This window comes from Coregonus clupeaformis, chromosome 30 (genome assembly GCF_020615455.1).
Source record: "Coregonus clupeaformis isolate EN_2021a chromosome 30, ASM2061545v1, whole genome shotgun sequence".
In the NCBI taxonomy this organism is placed as follows: Eukaryota; Metazoa; Chordata; class Actinopteri; order Salmoniformes; family Salmonidae; genus Coregonus; species Coregonus clupeaformis.
The window spans coordinates 3,060,497-3,082,092 of NC_059221.1; the positions used below are offsets into that span (position 1 = coordinate 3,060,497).

Below are 21,596 nucleotides of genomic sequence, written 5' to 3' on the forward strand. Positions count from 1 at the left end.
GGATTCTTTTGTTGTTATTCTGTCTCTCAATGTTCAAATAAACCTACCATTAAAATTATAGACTGATCATTTCTATGTCAGTGGGCAAACGTACAAAATCAGCAGGGGATCAAATACTTTTTCCCCTCACTGTACGTCTGTATATAATTTTTTGAGTCACGCCACCAATATAATGAGATAAGTGACAGAGGCCCCATTTAGAGAAACACACGTAGCCCTCGTGAGTAAACAACATGTGACACCGAAGGATGTTAATCATGTACATATAATGGAGTAACTGTGTAGGTTGTATAAGCATGACTATGCATTTGTGTCTGTATAAAAGGAGAGCTCCAAGTATAGTGTATAGTACATTTACATTTTAGCAGACGCTCTTATCCAGAGCGACTTACAGTTTGTGAATACATATTTTTTTTATACTGGCCCCCCGTGGGAATCGAACCCACAACCCTGGCATTGCAAACGCCATGCTCTATCAACTGAGCTACATCCCTGCCTGCCATTCCCTCCCCTCCCCTACCCTGGACGACGCTGGGCCAATTGTGCGCCGCCCATGAGTCTCCCGGTCGCGGCCGGCGGCGACAGAGCCTGGATTCGAACCAGGATCTATAGTGGCACAGTTAGCACTGCGATGCAGTGCCTTAGACCACTGCGCCACTCAGGAGTGATAATTATTCACGACATGCTGTATTTTGTAACAAAGTACACTCTCTGATGCATCACGAGGCGCTCCCCTTTGCAACAAGTTCTCTCTGTCAAGTCGTCCAGCACTTATACCTGAACGCTGTAACCCTGATTCAAGAAGCGATTCTCCAATTCAGCAGATTTGACATTGTAGTCTATTTCCTGATCGCAAATTCTGCGGACTCTTTGGAATTGGCCATATGGAATGTTCTCTTTTAGCCTTTTGGGGTGAAAGCTGTCTGCCCTCAGAATGGTATTCCCGTCTGTAGGCCTCCTAAAGATTGATGTGTGCAAACAACCTTTGTCATTTTTACTGATGTCAAGGTCCAAAAAATGAATATTATCCTTGATGTACTCCATAGATAGTTTGATGTTAGGGTTAATGCTGTTAAGGTATTGGTGGAAGGAAATAAATTCCTCTTCTGAGCCAGACCAGAATAGGCAAACATCATCAATATAGCGTCCCCCCAATATAATCCGGTCAAATAACTGGTTTTTAGAAGGATCCAAAATGAAGTCATTTTCCCATTTACCTCAGTACAAACCAGCGTAGGAAGGGCTGTAGCAAGCTCCCATGGCACAGCCTTTGACTTGTTTAAAAATACGGTCCTGAAAGACAAAGATGTTATTATTAAGAGTCCATTCAGTCAGTGAGACAATGAATTCTGTGGGAGGCATCTCAGTCTCAGGACGGGTGCATAGCTGCCAATCCTTGATCATGATCAATGGTGGTGTATAAAGACTCCACATCCATGGTGACTAAAAAGGAAGCTATACCCATATTGTTCAATTCCTTAATTTTGTTCAACACATCTGTGGTATCTTGAAGATAGGCTGTGAGTGAAGGCAGAAAAGGCTTAATAAAGTAATCAACGTACTTGGAGATGGGTTCTGTCAGACTTTCATTACCACTAATGACTGGTCTACCTGGGGGGGTTTTCAAGATTCTTGTGGACTTTTGGAAGAAGATAAAAAGAAGCCATACGTGGACTGCCATTGAAAATAAATTTGAACTCATTGTCTGAAATGTAGCCATTCTCCTTAGCTTCTGTGAGGATCCCTTTCAATTCAGTTTGTAGGTCCTCTGTAGGGTTGAAGGTAAGAGATTGGTAGAATTCATCATTGTCTAATTGACGGTAGGCTTCTGTCACATATTTGTCTTTACTCCACACTACTGTAGTGCCTCCTTTGTCTGCTTTTTTTTACCACAATCCGTCCATTTTTGGACAATGATTCAACAATATCCCTCTCTATCTTAGAAAGGTTACGTCGTGTTTGGTTAGAGTAAATTTTACCCTTAAACAGATTCTCCACATCAAAATTCACCTTCTTGGCAAATGTATTTAGTGTGGCATTCTGGACAATGGGACAAAAGATGGACTTGGGCTTAAAAGGTGTTTTTGAGGGCACAGAAACTGCCTGACCTGAAACTAGATGTTTTGCTTGTACCAGGCCTTCCAATGTAGATTCCTGTAGAAACTAAATAGCTGAAATACTGGGCAATCTTTGTATTGAATTCATTTGTTGAGTATGTGGGGGCAAAGGACAGTCCTTTAGACAAGACCCTTACACAATCATCAGAAAGGGGTTCTCCAGAAATGTAGATCACATCCTTGTTCTGGTCCTGCTCCGTGTAGTTGGATAGTCTTGATTTCTTCCTCCCCCTCTGTGTTGGCCTCTTCCGCGTCCTCTACCTCTCTTGTTGGGGAACCTGCATGGCTCCTCTTCCTGCTCTTTTTGCTCTGTTGCCCTCAGCTATGTTTGGACTGTTTTGGTCCATGTTTGCTGTGTTCTAGTGTACTATAGAATAGATAGCTCTCCTGTTCTTAACACTTTGCCCAGTCATGTTCAAGGTTAGAACTACCTTTCTGGGGGTTCTGATGCTTCTATTTTTGATGACATATCTACAGTATTTAACTTTTTAATGGGTATAGTATTGCTTACTAGGTGTTGTCCAATGAATTCCGTAACCACTCCCTCTTCTAATCAGGGTTGATTGGAAACATCTGTTCAAAAGAGGACATTGTATTATCATATTTTTGTACTCCCTGACAAAGGCCATGCACCTGAAACTCGTCTGAATTTAAAAAAAACTTTGTTTCCATTGAACATGCCATACAAATAAAGGCATTTAAATTAATTACATGAAGAATGCCTTGGTCCTCCTTTCTTCTTGATGACCAATTTACCCCTTTTACCAAAGAGGACCTTCTGTCTACCAAAATCTACTATTGTGTACCTTAGCAGCGCTTCCCTTCCTTTGTTTTTTTCTAGAAGTAGATTTCCCTTTGGGTAGTGTAAAGAAGTTGGGGACATAATAGCATGCTATTAGTGATGGGCACCGATATGGAAAGTCTATCAATATACATATATACAATGCATTCGGAAAGTATTCAGACCACTTCACTTTTTCCACATTTTGTTAGGTTACAGCCTTATTCTAAAATTGATTAAATTGTGGAGGCCACTGTGTTCTTGGGGACCTTCAATGCTTCAGAAATGTTTTGGTACCATTCCCCAGATCTGTGCCTCGACACATTCCTGTCTCGGAGCTCTACGGACAATTCCTTGGACCTCATGGCTTGGTTTTTGCTCTGACATGCACTGTCAACTGTGGGACCTTATATAGACAGGTGTGTGCCTTTCCAAATCATGTCCAATCAATTGAATTTACCACAGGTGGACTCCAATCAAGTTGTAGAAACATATCAAGGATGATCAATGGGAAACAGGATGCACCCGAACTAAATTTCGAGTCTCATAGCAAAGGGGAATACTTATGTAAATAAGGTATTTCTGTTTTTAATTTTTAATAAATGTGCAAAAATTTCTAAAAACCTGTTTTCGATTTGTCATTATGGGGTATTGTGTGTAGATTGATGAGGACATTTTAGAATAAGGCTGTAATGTAACAAAATGTGGAAAAAGTCAAGGGTCTGAACTCATCACCATGCACTTTCACTACCCTGTGAAGTTCATCATCATTTATTTTATCTCTTGCCTAATAAACTGCATGATTTCCAATGTATTTCGATATGATGGTATTATATCAATATTTGCGCATAAAGGCGTTTCTACCGCCATTTCCCGCATAATTAATATTACAGACATAAAAAGATCCCACCATGTCGAACGAACAAAGTTGGCCTATCTGTCGGCATTTATAAAAAGTAGACCAAAACTTTCCATCACAGCTGTCGTGTTTTTTATACTATATCAATTTACTCGACTTTACTGGATAGAAACGTGGTTAATGTTAATCCATTTGTTTAATAACTAAATGCCTCGGAGTTTGAGTCGATCCCAACTGAGTTTAGTTTCGACCGTCGCCATTTTAGACCCGATGGAGCTGCCATTTGACAACAGAAAAACTATGCTACTGTAGGCCTATGCACAAAATGGTTAAAATAGGACGGAATGGTGAAATTACTAGACTAGATTTAGCCTGTCCAGATTAAGGCCTATGTCGGGAACGAATGGGTTGTTATGTTTCTATCAAATTAGTGCAACCATATGGTCCCCCTACCTAACCCCATGGTGTTTTTATAGTCCTAAATGTTTATTTGTCGTGGAATGTGATGAATATGTGGGTACATTCGTTTATTTCCCTTTAGTGACCACATTTAGAAAGGTTAGATAATCAGAGATGTTGAGTAAATTTCGCCTACATCCGTTTTGATGGGCATTACGGCTTTCTAGTCTACAACACCTTGTGGCTCTCCAAATGTCGAAAACACAACCCTACAATGATACAGCAATAGATGACGATGTTTAGCCTACGATTCTGACTTGGAAACAGTAAAACAGTGAGTGTTTCCATTGTTTCGAAGGTTGGCCGGCGCAAATAGCTATAACCTAGTTTGCGTAATTGCTCACGAAGCGGGATCGGCTCATCCGCGATTTCACGTTGTCCAACCCCATTCAACATTAGCATAGAGAGATCATTGGTTGGAATCCTGCGGACGCGACGTAGCTATGGGGCTTCCGTACAGTCTCAGCGAGTTAAATATCCCGCATTCCCGGAGCCAAAAGGGTGAGTAGCTAGCTTGGCGGAACGACCGACAACGAGTTTGGGACAGTTTATCAGCCATGAAAACGAAAGGAGAGCGAGGTGAGCGCACATGTCTAAACAATATTGAACCTTTTCGATATATCGTAGGGCAATAGACAAATAACTTTAGCCTAGCTCATAGCCTCACAAGTACTTTTACCAGGTTGCATTGTACTTTTTACGTTCATCAAGCTTTATAAATAGCTTTATAAATAGCATACGTTACACATAGAACAATTTAAATAAAGGATATAGACTTTTAATTTACCAATATGTCTAAAGAAAGATTATTGCCTGGAATGCTGAGAAATATATGTTTTGCCATTTTGTCTACAGTTTACCAGCCTTGTTGAAAACACTATCCAAATATTGGTTATAACAACGTTATAATAACATTTGGGACAACTGAAGAAACAGCCCTGCATATTTTTTGTTTCCTCACGTTTTCTCTCTCAACATTGCATGGTAACTATACACGTGGCTGCTCGGATCAGCTGTTCAAATGAGATTATCTCATTGGTCCAAATACCAAAACATTGCTTCTGTGTTTTTGCGGGAAAAGAATATGAGCAGACACAACAAAGTAGGCCTATGCGTAAATTTAGCCCTTGGCGATTTGTGTACACCTTTCAAATCAGAACATTTGATGACTATAGTGACTGTTAATATAGGCTATTTGAATATTCAGCAATGAAACTTGAAGCACGAATGCACAAGGCAAGAGCGCAGATGTGATACACTGTAGCGATAGCTTACTTTTATTGTAATTGCGATGTTCGATTCCTTCCCCCAACCTTTACAATATGCAAATTAACTTTTACGTGGATGTTTACCACTGATGAAAGTATCCATTTTGGTGGAGTTGAGTGTGCACTCCTTACTGAATATCAATTAATGCATTTAACACATACTATCACTTATACAAATACTATGTTCCTTGTTTTTGTTATTAGGCTACATTGATATGTGGTTTTGTTACAGGTGGAGGCCTGGAGATGGCAGTGAATGTCCAAGTCAAGCCTGGTGAGAAACACAACCGCTATGAGCTGCTGGCTTGGCTCAATGAATCTCTGCAGACCAGGTTCACTAAGGTGGAGCAAACATGCTCAGGTAGGCTACATGCTCTTTGTACACACTGTTGATATTTTCTCTAGGCTTATGTATTGCCTCTAGATAATATTTACATTTACATTTTAGTCATTTAGCAGACGCTCTTATCCAGAGCGACTTACAGGAGCAATTAGGGTTAAGTGCCTTGCTCAAGGGCACATTTACGTCATTTAGCAGACGCTCTTATCCAGAGCGACTCACAAATTGGTGCATTCACCCTATAGCCAGTGGGATAACCACTTTACAATTTTTTTTGGGGGGGTAGAAGGATTACTTTATCCTATCCCAGGTATTCCTTAAAGAGGTGGGGTTTCAAATGTCTCCGGAAGGTGGTGAGTGACTCCGCTGTCCTGGCGTCGTGAGGGGAGATTGTTCCACCATTGGGGTGCCAGAGCAGCGAACAGTTTTGACTGGGCTGAGCGGGAACTATGCTTCTGCAGAGGAAGGGAGCCAGCAGGCCAGAGGTGGATGAACGCAATGCCCTCGTTTGGGTGTAGGGACTGATCAGAGCCCGAAGGTACAGAGGTGCCGTTCCCCTCACTGCTCCATAGGCAAGCACCATGGTCTTGTAACGGATGCGAGCTTCAACTGGAAGCCAGTGGAGTGTGCGGAGGAGGGGGGTGACGTGAGAGAACTTGGGAAGGTTGAACACCAGACGGGCTGCGGCGTTCTGGATGAGTTGTAGGGGTTTAATGGCACAGGCAGGGAGGCCAGCCAACAGCGAGTTGCAGTAATCCAGACGGGGAGATGACAAGTGCCTGGATTAGGACCTGTGCCGCTTCCTGTGTAAGGCAGGGTCGTACTCTCGAATGTTGTAGAGCATGAATCTGCAGGAGCGGGTCACCGCCTTGATGTTAGCGGAGAACGACAGGGTGTTGTCCAGGGTCACGCCAAGGCTCTTCGCACTCTGGGAGGAGGACACAACGGAGTTGTCAACCGTGATGGCGAGATCATGGAACGGGCAGTCCTTCCCCGGGAGGAAGAGCAGCTCCGTCTTGCCAGGGTTCAGCTTGAGGTGGTGATCCGTCATCCATACTGATATGTCTGCCAGACATGCAGAGATGCGATTCGCCACCTGGTTATCAGAAGGGGGAAAGGAGAAGATTAGTTGTATTATAATACACTGGTTTGTGTCTGATGTCATACTTAGAGAACATTCCTTTACATCAATCATAGTTAGCTATTTTGTATGAGCTCCAGGCATTGAGGGTATGATTATAAATGTGTGTGTTCCAGGTGCTGTGTTCTGCCAGCTAATGCACTGGCTGTTCCCTGGTTCTGTGGATGTACAGAGAGTGAGGTTCCAGGCCAGGGATGAGGTGGATGCCCTTCACAACTACAGTGTGTTGCAGGCCGGCTTCAGGAGGAGTGGGGTGATCAAAGTGAGTTACACTCTACAGCAATACACCCGTTCATGATATATTGCAGTCTAGTAGGACTGTGTGTAATGTGCACACAAAGTCTACATTGCATTGCTCTTATACAAGTGTAGTAACACTGCAATTACTCTAGTAACAACATGGTGTTATTACATATATTATATATGTAATATAATACTTATTACATTTTATTACATGTAATGATTTAATAATGTTGTGTAAAATCTCTCTTCCCCCAGTCAATCCCAGTGGAGGATCTGATCAGAGGGAGCTCTGAGGCGGGCCTGGACTTCCTACAGTGGTTCAAGGTGTTCTTTGACTCCAACCACAACGGCCAGGAGTATGATGCTCTGGAGGCGCGGGCTGGACAGAGCATACTGCCTGCTAATTCTGCTAAACAGCCACAAAGACCCAAAGCCCTGACACAACTCAACTTCTGTGAGACTCAACTTCACTCTCTCTCTCTCTGCTCTATTCTTTAGTTTGTAGTATGAAATGCTAGTATGAAAGACTAGTCCACGGTATCCACTTTATTTGTGTTTTGGTTGCTCAATGTTGTCATTTTTGTCACCCAAAGCTAGGGAAGTGGAGATGTCTGAGGGGCCCTGGCAGAACCAGGAAACAGCACTGGGTGTTCAAACGGCAGAGCCAGAGGAGAAGGAGAATACGTTTTTCCCTTTCAGCCCCAGCCTGCTGCAGCTCATCCAGAAGCACTGGCCCAGCCCAGCAAAGCGCGGGACAGAACTGACCCAGGATCAGGTAGCCAGACACGTTCTGGGTCAGAAATATCCTCAGGACATCACCGCCGCCTGCTCCCAGACCCCCTACTGCCTCTACCTGTACCGAGGCGTGGAGCTCGGAGGGGATAGAGACCAGGAGACGACCAGTGTGCTCCTGATGGGCTACTTTGACCAGGGGTCAGGGGTCAGACACGTGCGCCTGCTAGACACCCTTCAGCCAAGGGATGCCACAGTGTCAGCTGGTGCAGCCGAGCTGAACTGTCTGGTGGAGACCCTGAGGAGGTTTGAGCTCCCCTTGGCCAACTTGGCTGTGTTCTACTGTGAATCTGCAGACTGTGGAGACTTGGGGCTGAGCCAGGTATTGGTGACCGGGCTCAGGGCTCTGAACCCTGGGCTGGTGTCCCTCTGCGATCTCCCTGGCCTGGCTGGACGGGCGTGTCACATGGGCGTGACGGCGCTGCCGGAGCAGGTCCTGGAGCTGGTCAGGGACATCCACCACCACTATTCCACCTGCCCCACCACCAACGACAACCTCAAGGAGATATTTGCCGATGTGACACCCTTGGACCCTCTCCTTCCCCTGTCATCCCAGTGCCTTTTCCTGGGCAGGACGGTGCAGAGGATGGCAGACGCCTGGCCCGAGCTGCTCCAGTACTTTGAGTCCCGGGGCAGTGAGGGGGACGCGGAGCAGGTGTGTGCCCTTCTAAGGGACCTACAAGTCAGACTGAGCCTGCTGTTCCTGGGGCACGCCTTGGAGCCCCTCTGTGCCTTCCAGGAGCTCCTTGAGTGGGGCGACTCTGACGTGGCCAACATCCTACAGCAGGCCTCCAGCCTGGTGCACTCCTATGCAGCCAGCTTCCTCCGCGCGCCCACCGTGGACCGCTTCCTGAGGCGGCGAGAGCCTGCGCTCCTCGCCAACGAGAAGGACCACCTCCTGAGGGTGGAGGTGAACACGGGCATCCGCGTGAAGGACTTCATGTCGGAACATCAGGCAGAACTCAAAGAAAATGTTGTTGACTCTTTCCTGGAGAGCAGCGTCTCCTTCTACAAGGCTACCACCTGGAGCCTGATAGAGAGCCTGCCTCTGCCCAACGTGGCCCTGAAGAACATTCCCGTCCTGCTGAGGCCTGCTGGGAGGCTGGAGGTGACGGGCAGGGTGGTGGCCGAGCTGGGGTCCCTCATGGGGCTGTGTGGCGTCCCGGGGGACATGGCCCTGCTGACCGATGAGTTCCTGGAGTATATGATCTCAGAGGGTGAGGAGCCTACCGCTAACTCTCCCTCCCCTGGGCCCACAGTGGAGCAGCACTGGAAACAGGTGCTGAGGACCATGGGAAAGACATCTATCCTACGGAGGCTGATCCGCACCCTGCTTACTCTCCCCTCTGGCTCTCTGCAAAGGGACAAGGTCTTCGCTCAGGTGTGTAGCTAACTGGACTAGACTGGCATGTAACATGTGGGGATGTTTTTTTGAAATTATGTTGAAGTGTTAGCTCTGCTGTAATGTACACTACTACTATAGTCACATTGTGTGGAAAAATTAATTTTTTCTGTGTTGGTATCGATGTGTCCAGGCTACCGTGCTGGGTGATGGTGGTCAGGATGAGGATAACTGGCTCACAGAAGAGACAGAACACAGTGAGGACGAAGGCATACCCTCATCACCGTCAAGTCCTCTAAAACAGGAGAGCAACTCATCTGGTAAGATTGTATTAAATATTTATCGAAATGTGACACTTAACAAGCTGTTTATTCAGAGAAGGGGTCTCCAACTCTGTTTCTGAAGGGCTACTCGGTGTGCAGGCTTTTGTTCCAGCCCAGCAGTAACAGACTCAATTCAACTAAGCCTCTCTTCAGACTGAAGACCATTATTTGTTGTTTATTTGACACAAGTGTGTGAGTGCTGGGCTGGAACCAAAACCTTGCATACCCCGTAGGTGAATACGGATATACTGTATATTTAATAATTCCTATTGTTCAATGTCTTGTTTTCAGATTTGATTGACCTCACAGAGCCTGCTGAGACTGAGCCAAGGCCTGTTCAGACAGACACAATACCAGGTAAGGATAGCACTGAGAATCACATACACTCATTAAGGGATCATTGTCAGACAATTGTATAAATATTGTGTATTTATATGTCCTCAAAATAATATTGACCTCTTTGCAATTTGCCCACAACGGCAGAGCTAAAGACGACTGAGTCTATTGACATTATCGCTCTCGATGACAGCGACGATGATGTCATTTGGACTGAGACCACACCACACAAGGTACATTATATTTTTGTTTAAATCTATTTCCATTTGTTTCTTATTTGATAAAACATGATTATGTGCAGTGCATATATTATGGAAGCATCATTTCAGTGTTTCTCTCACTGACCCCCAGCCTAAAGATGACAATGCCCTGCCGATGGCCACATCCACCCCTGAAGGACCATCTAAGACGTCCTCCTGCCTGTACGAGGTAGGTACTGTTCACTCCATCAACAACAGATTGTCACTGTTATTATATTAAATTATATTATACTGTTGTATGTATATATTATACATTCGTTAAGCAGTATTATGTCATTCGTCTTGAAATTCTCCCTCTGCGTAGCTGAAGTGTGTAAAATAATCCTTTCTCTTTTCTGATTTACATTATCATGACAATTAGCTTTGAGGCTAACAATGGTACATATCAATGTATTTCGATGTTCAATCTCACCAGATATGTTTAGCAGTGTATGACTGACTGTCTGCTGTGCTTTTCCCTGTAGGATGGGAAGGGCTACAGTGTTGGGGATCTGGTATGGGGACAGGTAGAGGGATACTCCCTGTGGCCAGGGATTGTCCAACCCTGGAAGGGACGGCAGGCAGCCAAAAGCATCCGGAAAGTCGAATGGTTTGGGGACGGCATGTTTTCCGAGGTGAGGAGGGAGGACATCATGTTTTGTTGTTTTCAGTGTGTTTGTGTGAGTTATGAGTGTCCATATTTGATGGGCAATAAAGTTTTTAAAATTAGATTATAAAGGTGAATTGTTGTGCAGTGGGAGGTACCTATCACTCAGTGTTATTCTGTCTGTTTCAGATAAACACCCAGAAACTGCTGCAATTTGGAGCGTTTGCACAATGTTTCTGCGCAAATAGCTTTGCCACCCTCGTCACGTACAGGGATGCTATATTCCAATCCTTACAGGTCAGTCTGTCTGTCTGATTGTGTGTGAATGTCTGTGTGCTGATTATTATGCGTGTATCACATCTGATTGTGTGTTGTTGATATGTAACCATGTAGGTGGCTGCCTCAAGATGTAGGAAGGTGTTTTCCCTGGGTTCAGATGAGCGGGAGGAGCACCTCAGGGTAATGCTGGACTGGGCCTTCGGCGGTTTCAAACCCACTGGCCCAGATGGGTTCCAACCACCGCACCAGACAGAGGGTAAGCTAAGAGGCTGACTAACACATCATTCTGTATCTACCCACTGGGCACACACTGGTTGAGTCAACATTGTTTCCACGTCATTTCAATGAAATTACGTTGAACCAATGTGGAATAGATGTTGAACTGACATCTGTGCCCAGTGGGTATTACATACATGATCCCTCTCTTTAATTTTGTAATGTTATAACAACTTGTAAGAATAGGTATAGATATATTGTGTGTTAATGGGGTACAGTATTTTGATGATGTTAATGATCTTACAGCTAAAGGGACGGCCAACGGCAAGCAGCCGGCCCAAAAAAAGGCAACTTCCACCAACAGCGAACTGCACAACCTGATGAGCCAGGTGTCTGTGTGTCTCACCAAGCTCTCCCTAAACCTGGACAACGGCACCTTCAACCTCAGGCAGGAGGAGGATAAAGGTGCCTTGTCCAACAAGGGGAAAAATGATCAAAATCCAGACTGCCAGCCACCACTCAAAAAACAAAAGCAGCAGTACAACAAAAATAAAGACCCAGGCTACGTCTATGAACATCCTGACCAGAAATACAGAGGTGGGCCATCTCCACTCTTTCTACACACTGATATATCCTCTGTTAATCTTTGTGTTTCAAATCATTTCCAACGGTGGTATTTCCTATTTGTTTACTTTTCTCAATGCACTGACACTGTCTCTTCCCACTCATTTAAAATACTGTATTTTGTATCTTTATTTTCTCAGAGGAGATGGTTCAAAGGGTACAGAATAAAAGACTGGACATTGAAGGTGAAAGCTTGTGCTGACATGGACACGCTCTTGTATTAAATAGTGGTATTGTGTTGGAAGTGTGGTTCATTCATTGTTTTGTCCACTCATGAATCACTCACTTTTTCATTTTCTATCTTCCAAAGCTTTCTGCCTGTGCTGTATGGCTGACGATATAGAGATTTTCCATCCACTGTTTGAAGGAAGCCTTTGCCTTAAATGCAAGGTAAAGCAAAAAATATATTCCTCTTGTGGTTCTTGCTACATACATATATGTTAAGCAAAATGTATATTGGGTGTGTTGCCTCAATTGTTTCAGATGGTCATGTCTTCCCTTGCTGTGCCAATTTCTAAATCTTTATATACTATTTCCTACAGGATAACTTCACTGAGACTCTCTATCGATACGATGAGGATGGCTACCAGTCATACTGCACAGTGTGCTGTGCTGGCCTGGAGGTCATCCTCTGTGGGAACGACAGCTGCTGCCGGTGAGTAACAGTATTTGCTACTAACGCTCTCTCCAGTGGAGGCTGGTGGAAGGAGGGACCATCCTCCCCATTTCTCGCTCCACCAGCCTCCACTGATACTCCCTATGCCATTATCCACTCTAAACCTTCCAGACATGGGTCATGTTCTAAAATATCTGTCTTCTCCCAGCTCCTACTGTTTGGACTGCCTAAACATCTTGGTTGGCCCGGGTACCTTTGACTCTCTGAAGGACGTGGATCCATGGATCTGCTACCTGTGCGAACCACACCATGCCCACGGTGCCCTGAAACCCCGTCTGGACTGGAGCATCCGTGTCCAGGAGTTTTTTGCAAATAACAGTGCCTTTCAGTTCGTGAGTGGCCCCGCAATCCATCTTTTCTTGTAGCGCTACCTTAGAATGGAATGCTCTTTGTTTTGATTTGACGTAATTTACATACCGGTACTGCTCTTATTGGTCAATAACCGAATGAGTGTGCTTGACCTTTTCCCTCTCTAGGAGCCCGACCGGGTATACCCATCCATCCCTGCCAACCTGCGTCGACCAATCAAGGTCCTCTCGCTGTTTGATGGGATTGGCACAGGTTAGCTGCAGCGCCGGAATTCCTCCATTCTAATTCTACAATTCTACTCTGTTGTCCTGATTCTGCTGACAAAAATACTACTGTATTATGTGTTGTTTTATTTCTACTCGAATTCTGATTCCACTATTATTTGTTCTTATTCTACTATGAAGATCTTACTGGGAATATTTGACTATTCCATTTTATCATAATTCTACTGTTTTTCTACTGTTCTGATTCTACTCTGAAAATTATATTCTACTCCTTTAAGGTCTAAGGAGAAGAGGAACTTCAATAATCAGAGACTTTGCATGTAGCACTTAACCAGATTGTGAAGGAGGACATGCATTTCATTTGACCCTTAGGTTACTTGGTGCTGAAAGAGCTGGGATTCAAGGTGGACAAATATGTGGCCTCAGAGATCTGTTCGGAGTCCATCGCCGTATCCGAGATCAACCATGAAGGCAAGATCATACATGTGGATGATGTTCGGCTCATCACCAAAGAGCACGTACGTCTTATAACGTCTTATAACGTGAGCACAGTGCATTTACTGACGATTTGAAACATCGGTCAGTACTAAAACAGACCTCACTACTCTTGTCCAATCCAGATCCTAAAGTGGGGTCCGTTCGATCTGCTCATTGGTGGGAGCCCTTGCAACGATCTGTCCATCGTGAACCCAGCACGGAAGGGACTGTTTGGTATGTCTAGGACTTGAATAGTTTACCTTGTGAGATCAACAGAGTAAAAATATATTTATGTATTTTCTACGCATAGTGTAGTGCGGCTTGTAGACATTACCAGCAGACGGCAGTGTACAACAGCGTGGTTAGTTTGGAATAGGCAAGTAGAGTGCAACATCTGTGTTAGCTCTAATGTGGATATCATCTCTGCAGTGTTGTTTAAATGTTGCGCAAGGTCAAAATGTCACAGTGCATAACCCGACTATTCCCCTGTGTTATGGGTGCTTATTACATCTCTGTCATTCTGTCTGTAGAGGGGACGGGGAGGCTCTTCTTTGAGTATTACCGGCTTCTTCACATCATGAAGCCCAAAGAAAACGACCGGCGGCCGTTCTTCTGGTTTTTCGAGAACGTGGTGTTCATGAACAACCACGACAAGGTCGACATCTGCCGCTTCCTGGAGGTTAGCTAGCCCCACTCACTCTCCTCTTAGAACAGTTGTATCGTGCTGCGTACGTGTTTCTCTGAAAATGTGGAATTCTAATGGGAAACTTATGGTTTAAGCTTAAAACGAGTTTGCCGCTTATATTTCTGGGTCTTTCTGGTTTTGGTCTGGCTCTCAGAATTAACCGGTTTGAAGTCAGAAAATATAATATTTCACATGAACGCAGCACCAAATCTCTTGATTTGTATACAAATCATACTGTCTAAATGTTCTGTAGTTTAGAACCCAACTAACTAACAGTCTGTTGTTCTCAGTGCAACCCGGTTCTGGTGGATGCGGTGAAAGTGAGCCCGGCCCACAGAGCGCGATACTTCTGGGGCAACATCCCTGGGATGAACAGGTATGTGTTTGCACCCTGGACCAAACTAAACCACTCAGCTGATCAATGATCCTTTCTTATTACATTTGCATTTTAGTCATTTAGCAGACGCTCTTATCCAGAGCGACTTACAGTTTGTGAGTGCATACATTTTTCTTATCAACCCCATTGTTTCTTGAAATGTTTTATTCAATGCAATTGATCTCTACATAGTCTACTGTTATGTGGATCTTCGGAAAAACCCAGCACCACATGTGACAACATCTTTAAGCTCATCTCTCTGATAATAAGAATAACTCACTGGTGACCCTGTCTGCCTGATTATCTCCTTCTTAGTGATGAGTCTGCTTCCTGCCTTTAAAAAGTTTTGTTCAATGTGTCTGATTCTGTTCTAGGCCCATCATCGCATCCCAGAACGACAAGGTCATTCTGCAGGACTGCCTTGAAAGGGGAAGAGTTGCCAAGGTCAGAATTTTTTTCAAATGTATTTTCTATTTAACCTTCATTTAACTAGTCCCAATCTGATCCTCTTTGGTTGTTTTCAAATGTTGTCTTGTTTTTCCCTTTTCATTTGTGTTAGTCTACCCCTCTTTCTTTGGAACCTGTAACTGTTTGTATCCCAGCATTTCCTGGTGTCTTACTTTCTTGTTTTTTGTTGTTTCTTTTGTATTCTATTGCACAGTTCACAAAAGTGAGGACCATCACCACCAACCCGAACTCCCTCAAACAGGGCAAGGGCGTGAGCAAGCTCCCAGTATCAGAGAAAGGCGTGGATGACATCCTGTGGATCACGGAGCTAGAGAAGTAGGCATTTTGCTCAGTTGTTTTAATTTTTTTCTTGAAATTCTGTAGAAATTAAAGATGTTCTCTTCTGCCTGTCACTTCAAGGATCTTCGGCTTCCCCAAGCACTACACCGATGTAAAGAACATGAATCGCCAGCAGAGGCAGAAGGTGCTGGGGAAGTCCTGGAGTGTGCCTGTGATCCGCCATCTCTTCGCCCCACTGAAGGACTACTATGCCTGCGAACAACTTCCCCCATTCCCTTCGCAGCCATCTAGTTCCTCAGCAACAGCCATGGACATGGGGCAGAGGTCAATGGGTGGCCCATCATGGTGTAGTCCCCTAGAGTGACAGTCGGGTTTCAGCTACAATAGCCATTTACAACATTAACATTGTCTACGCTGTATTTCTGATCAATTTGACGTTATTTTAATGGACAGAAAAATTGCTTTTCTTTCGAAAACAAGGACATTTCTAAGTGATCCCAAACTTTTGAACAGTAGTATATATACAGTTGTGGTCAAAGGTTTTGAGAATGACACAAATACTAATTTTCACAGAGTCTGCTGCCTCAGTTTTGATTATGGCAATTTGCATATACTCCAGAATGTCATGAAGAGTGATCAGATGAATTGCAATTAATTGCAAAGTCCCTCTTTCCCATGAAAATGAACTTAATCCCCCCAAAAAAACATTTCCACTGCATTTCAGCCCTGCCACAAAAGGACCAGCTGCCATCATGTCAGTGATTCTCTCGTTAACACAGGTGAGAGTGTTGACGAGGACAAGGCTGGAGATCACTCTGTCATGCTGATTGAGTTAGAATAACAGACTGGAAGCCTTAAAAGGAGGGTGGTGCTTGAAATCATTGTTCTTCCTCTGTTAACCATGGTTACCTGCAAGGAAACACGTGCCATCATCATTGCTTTGCACAAAAAGGGCTTCACAGGCAAGGATATTGCTGCTAGTAAGATTGCACCTAAATCAACCATTTATCGGATCATCAAGAACTTCAAGGAGAGAGGTTCAATTGTTGTGAAGAAGGCATCAGGGCACCCAAGAAAGTCCAGCAAGCGCCAGGACCATCTCCTAAAGTTGATTCAGCTGCAGGATCGGGCCACCACCAGTGCAGAGCTTGCTCAGGAATGGCAGCAGGCACGTGTGAGTGCATCTGCACGCACAGTGAGGCAAATACTTTTGGAGGATGGCCTGGTGTCAAGAAGGGCAGCAAAGAAGCCACTTCTCTCCAGGAAAAACATCAGGGACAGACTGATATTGTGCAAAAGGTACAGGGATTGGACTGCTGAGGACTGGGGTAAAGTCATTTTCTCTGATGAATCCCCTTTCCGATTGTTTGGGGCACACGGAAAACACCTTGTTCGGAGAAGACAAGGTGAGCGCTACCATCAGTCCTGTGTCATGCCAACAGTAAAGCATCCTGAGACCATTCATGTGTGGGGTTGCTTCTTAGCCAAGGGAGTGGGCTCACTCACAATTTGGCATAAGAACACAGCCATGAATAAAGAATGGTACCAACACATCCTCAGAGAGCAACTTCTCCCAACCATCCAAGAACAGTTTGGTGACGACCAATGCCTTTTCCAGCATAATGGAGCACCTTGCCATAAGGCAAAAGTGATAACTAAGTGGCTTGGGTAACAAAACATCGACATTTTGGGTCCATGGCCAGGAAACTCCCCAGACCTTAATCCCATTGAGAACTTGTGGTCGATCCTCAAGAGGCGGGTGGACAAACAAAAACCCACAAATGTTGACAAACTCCAAGCATTGATTATGCCATCAGTCAGGATGTGGCCCAGAAGTTAATTGACAGCATGCCAGGGCGGTCTTGAAAAAGTTAATGTAATTATCAATAAAAGCCTTTGACACTTATGGAATGCTTGTAATTATACTTCAGTATACCATAGTAATATCTGACAAAAATATATCATAACAGCGAACTTTGTGAAGACCAATACTTGTGTCATTCTCAAAACTTTTGACCACGACTGTAAACCCTCCTGGGCTGTGGCCAAAAAAAACTAGAAAATAGAAAATGCCCACAACAACAAAAAACTACTTATCTGATCATTTAAAATATTTTATTTGTTCTACTTAAACCCTTTTATGCATCTCTTTTATTATTGTTTAACTTTACACTTTCTTACCTGACACAAATGCCCTGCCCACTTCACCAATCCAAGCAAGAAGAAATGGATAGAAAAGAGCAGCCACTTCTTACCAAGACAAAGCTTCTTCATCATCATCATCATCATTGGGTTCACAATCTGATTGTCTTAATAGTTTTGAGTTTGATAATCCTCTCATTGAGTTATTATTAATCTATCCCTCTATTTTTATGATACAATTACTTGGTGCAAATACTTGATATTTGGCCTCTATTAGATGGCTTGAGATTTCATGTATGTTAGTTTTTTAATGAGGTCACGTGATGTCAATGGCCTCCTTACTATGAGCACTGTCACTTTCTGTCCAAGTGACATGCAGGGATGTTCTCAACAAAGATGGTTAGATCCAGCAAGACTACCTCTGTGTTGCTTTATGATAGCCATATGAGACTAACTCAAACATATCTGCTGCTAACAGGCCACCTTGGTACTGTAAATATAATGTAACTTTGTAAATAGAATTGAAGTTATGGTATAATAATAATGTAAATCATTTGGACAGATATTGAATGTTTTTATAAGATTCCTTTATTGTGTGAAAGGAGGCAGACAGAATAATGTTGAATTTTTAAAATCTTTCTTAACTGATTGCTATTGTGTTAAGCCAAGGGCTATGGCGGTCTTATTTTTTAATTAATAGTACAAATAACATTTTTATGAAATGTTTAATATGATGTCATGGTTGCGTTTTATGGTATCATCAATCATATGCATTGTGTGATTTCGCTAATGGTGGCATTGTAGTACAGTGTCTTGCAAAAGTATTCATCCCCCTTGTTGCATTACAACCTGTAATTTAAATAGATTTTTATTTGGATTTCATGTAATGGACATACACAAAATAGTCCTAATTGGTGAAGTGAAATGAAAAAAATGACTTGTTTCAAAAAATTCTAAAGAATAAATAATGGAAAAGTGGTGCGTGCATATGTATTCAACCCCTTTGCTATGAAGCCCCTAAATAAGATTTTGTGCAACCAATTACCTTCAGAAGTCACATAATTAGTTAAATAAAGTCCACCTGTGTGCAATCTAAGTGTCACATGATCTCAGTATATATACACCTGTTCTGAAAGGCCCAAGAGTCTGCAACACCACCAAGCAAGCGGCACCATGGAGACCAAGGAGCTCTCCAAACAGGTCAGGGACAAAGTTGTGGAGAAGTACAGATCAGGGTTGGGTTATAAAAAAATATCAGAAACTTTGAACATCCCACAGAGCACCATTAAATACATTGTTAAAAAAAATAGAAAGAATATGGCACCACAACAAACCTGCCAAGAGAGGGCCGCCCACCAAAACTCACGGACCAGGTAAGGAGGGCATTAAACAAAGACAACCCTGAAGGAGCTGCAAAGCTCCACAGCGGAGATTGGAGTATCTGTCCATAGGACCACTTTAAGCCGTACACTCCACAGAGCTGGGCTTTTTGAAGGAGTGGCCAGAAAAAAGCCATTGCTTAAAGAAAACAATTTACAAACACATTTGGTGTTCGTCAAAAGGCATGTGGGAGACTCCCCAAACATATGGAAGAAGGTACTCTGGTCAGATAAAACTAAAATTGAGCTTTTTGGCCATTAAAGAAAACGCTATGTCTGGCGCAAATCCAACACCATCCCTACAGTGAAGCATGGTGGTGGCAGCATCATGCTGTGGGGATGTGTTTCATCGGCAGGGACTGGGAAACTGGTCAGAATTGAAGGAATGATGGATGGCGCTAAATACAGGGAAATTCTTGAGGGAAACCTGTTTCAGTCTTCCAGAGATTTGAGACTGGGACGGAGGTTCACCTTCCAGCAGGACAATGACCCTAAGCATACTGCTAAAGTAACACTCGAGTGGTTTAAGGGGAAACATTTAAATGTCTTGGAATGGCCTTGTCAAAGCCCAGACCTCAATCCAATTGAGAATCTGTGGTATGACTTAAAGATTGCTGTACACCAGCGGAGCCCATCCAACTTGAAGGAGCTGGAGCAGTTTTGCCTTGAAGAATGGGCAGATATCCAAGTGGCTAGATGAACCAAGCTTATAGAGACATACCCCAAGAGACTTGCAGCTGTAATTGCTGCAAAAGGTGTCTCTACAAAGTATTGACTTTGGGGGGGGTGAATAGTTATGCACGCTCAAGTTTTCAGTTTTTTTGTTTTATTTCTTGTTTGTTTCACAATAAAAAATATTTTGCATCTTCAAATTGTACCTTTATTTAACTAGGCAAGTCAGTTAAGAACAAATTCTTATTTACAATGACGGCCTACACTGGCCAAACCCGGACTACGCTGGGCCAATTGTGCGCCGCTCTATGGGACTCCCAATCACGTCCGGTTGTGATACAGCCTGGAATCGAGCCAGGGCGTCTATAGTGACGCCTCAAGCACTGAGATGCAGTGCCTTAGACCACTGCGCCACTCGGAAGCCCAGCATGTTGTGTAAGTCAAATGATACAAACCTCCAAAAAATCCATTTTAATTCCAGGTTGTAAGGCAACAAAATAGGACAAATTCCAAGGGGGATGAATACTTTCGCAAGCCCGTGTATGTGATACAAATGTCATCCAAATAGATTATTATAGATGCAGAAAGTAAACAGCATAGTGGATCAATTTCCGCAACAACTAAGAGCGTTGAAGCGCGAGGCTCAACTTCTCCGCTGTTTTGATGCCCTGGCTACCACACTGAACAGCGTGAAGTGAACATGCATAGATACTATGTGTGACTGTGTGAGAGCGAAGTCTTGCATCTCGCTCATCTCCAAATCTGCGGTGTTGCTCGTGCCAATGTCATTTAGCTGAGTCTACCTTTAAACTACATTTACATTTTAGTCATTTAGCAGACACTCTTATCCAGAGCGACTTACAGTTAGTGATACATTATTATTATTTTCATACTGGCCCCCCATGGGAATTGAACCCACAACCCTGGCGTTGCAAACTACCAACTGAGGTACATCCCTGCTGGCCATTCCCTCCCCTACCCTGGACGACGCAGGGCCAATTATGCGCCACCCCATGGGTCTCCCGGTCGGCTACGACAGAGCCTGGATTCGAACCAGGATCTCTAGTGGCACAGCCTTAGACCACTGCGCCACTCAGGAGAACTACAATACTTGCCCAAAAGATCATCGGGTCACATATTTACCAGGCCTACCTCAAAGCAGCGAGCTGGTCAGCACTGGGAGTAACTACTGGTCTTTCATCTTAATGAGCTCTAACTGAAATGTCTTCACTGGAAATGTCCATGCAGATAATGACCTATTTGTGTGTGTGCGTACTAGAGGTCTTCACGGGTTCACCCGAATACCCGAGAGTGTCCGGTCGGGTGCTGTTTGATTGTCATAGGGTCTTGGGTCTATGTAACTACAGCTGATAGACCCGAATGGACCCGAGCCCGGCTCTGCATAGCCTATAGCTTATTTATTTTACGCTAATAAGGTACATTTATTGACTTATAAAAGGCCTAGCCAACATATGAAGATCTATTTGTTAACCAGAAGAGAAACTTGGCAAATAAATAAAAATGTGTCACCCGGGTCCAATCAGGTCTAGGACTTGTTGTCATCGGGTCCAATCGGGTTCGGGTCTGATTGTTCTCGGGACTAGTAGTGTCACATCTAGTAATAAACACTACCAACTTTTTGGACCTGAGAAGACCTCTAGTGCATACATTGATTTGTAAGTGTGTAGTTTCATGCATGCATGTGGTCAAGCCTTTTGTGAAAAGAGCCCATTCATATTAAATGGCCCCTTCATCGCACAGAGGAGCCTTTGGTGACAACATTACAACCATCTAGGAGAATAAAAGGTTGAAAGGTATGAAGTCACTGTGATATTACATTTGAGATACAACTTTAGCAGTTTATCCTAGCCCATGTTGGATTGGAGGGAATCATGCAAGTAATTGGTAGTTTACCAAACTACCAATTACTTCACACTAGAAGA

The 21,596-nt window shown here is 43.9% G+C and overlaps 1 protein-coding gene across 1 annotated transcript; it reads left to right on the top strand.

Moving 5' to 3' along the window:
- Nucleotides 1-4,710: 4,710 nt before the first annotated feature.
- LOC121545504 lies at nt 4,711-15,908 on the top strand. Its single transcript, XM_041856074.2, has 25 exons — nt 4,711-4,795; nt 5,717-5,845; nt 7,082-7,227; nt 7,464-7,662; nt 7,802-9,381; nt 9,536-9,662; nt 9,957-10,022; nt 10,149-10,234; nt 10,353-10,430; nt 10,726-10,875; nt 11,037-11,144; nt 11,241-11,382; nt 11,649-11,939; nt 12,107-12,151; nt 12,277-12,356; nt 12,509-12,621; nt 12,791-12,974; nt 13,119-13,203; nt 13,548-13,693; nt 13,796-13,886; nt 14,183-14,331; nt 14,628-14,713; nt 15,088-15,157; nt 15,375-15,496; nt 15,581-15,908. The coding sequence occupies exons 1-25, from the start codon at nt 4,774-4,776 to the stop codon at nt 15,822-15,824; spliced, it is 4,539 nt and encodes a 1,512-aa protein (XP_041712008.1). The 5' UTR covers nt 4,711-4,773; the 3' UTR covers nt 15,825-15,908.
- Nucleotides 15,909-21,596: the final 5,688 nt, after the last annotated feature.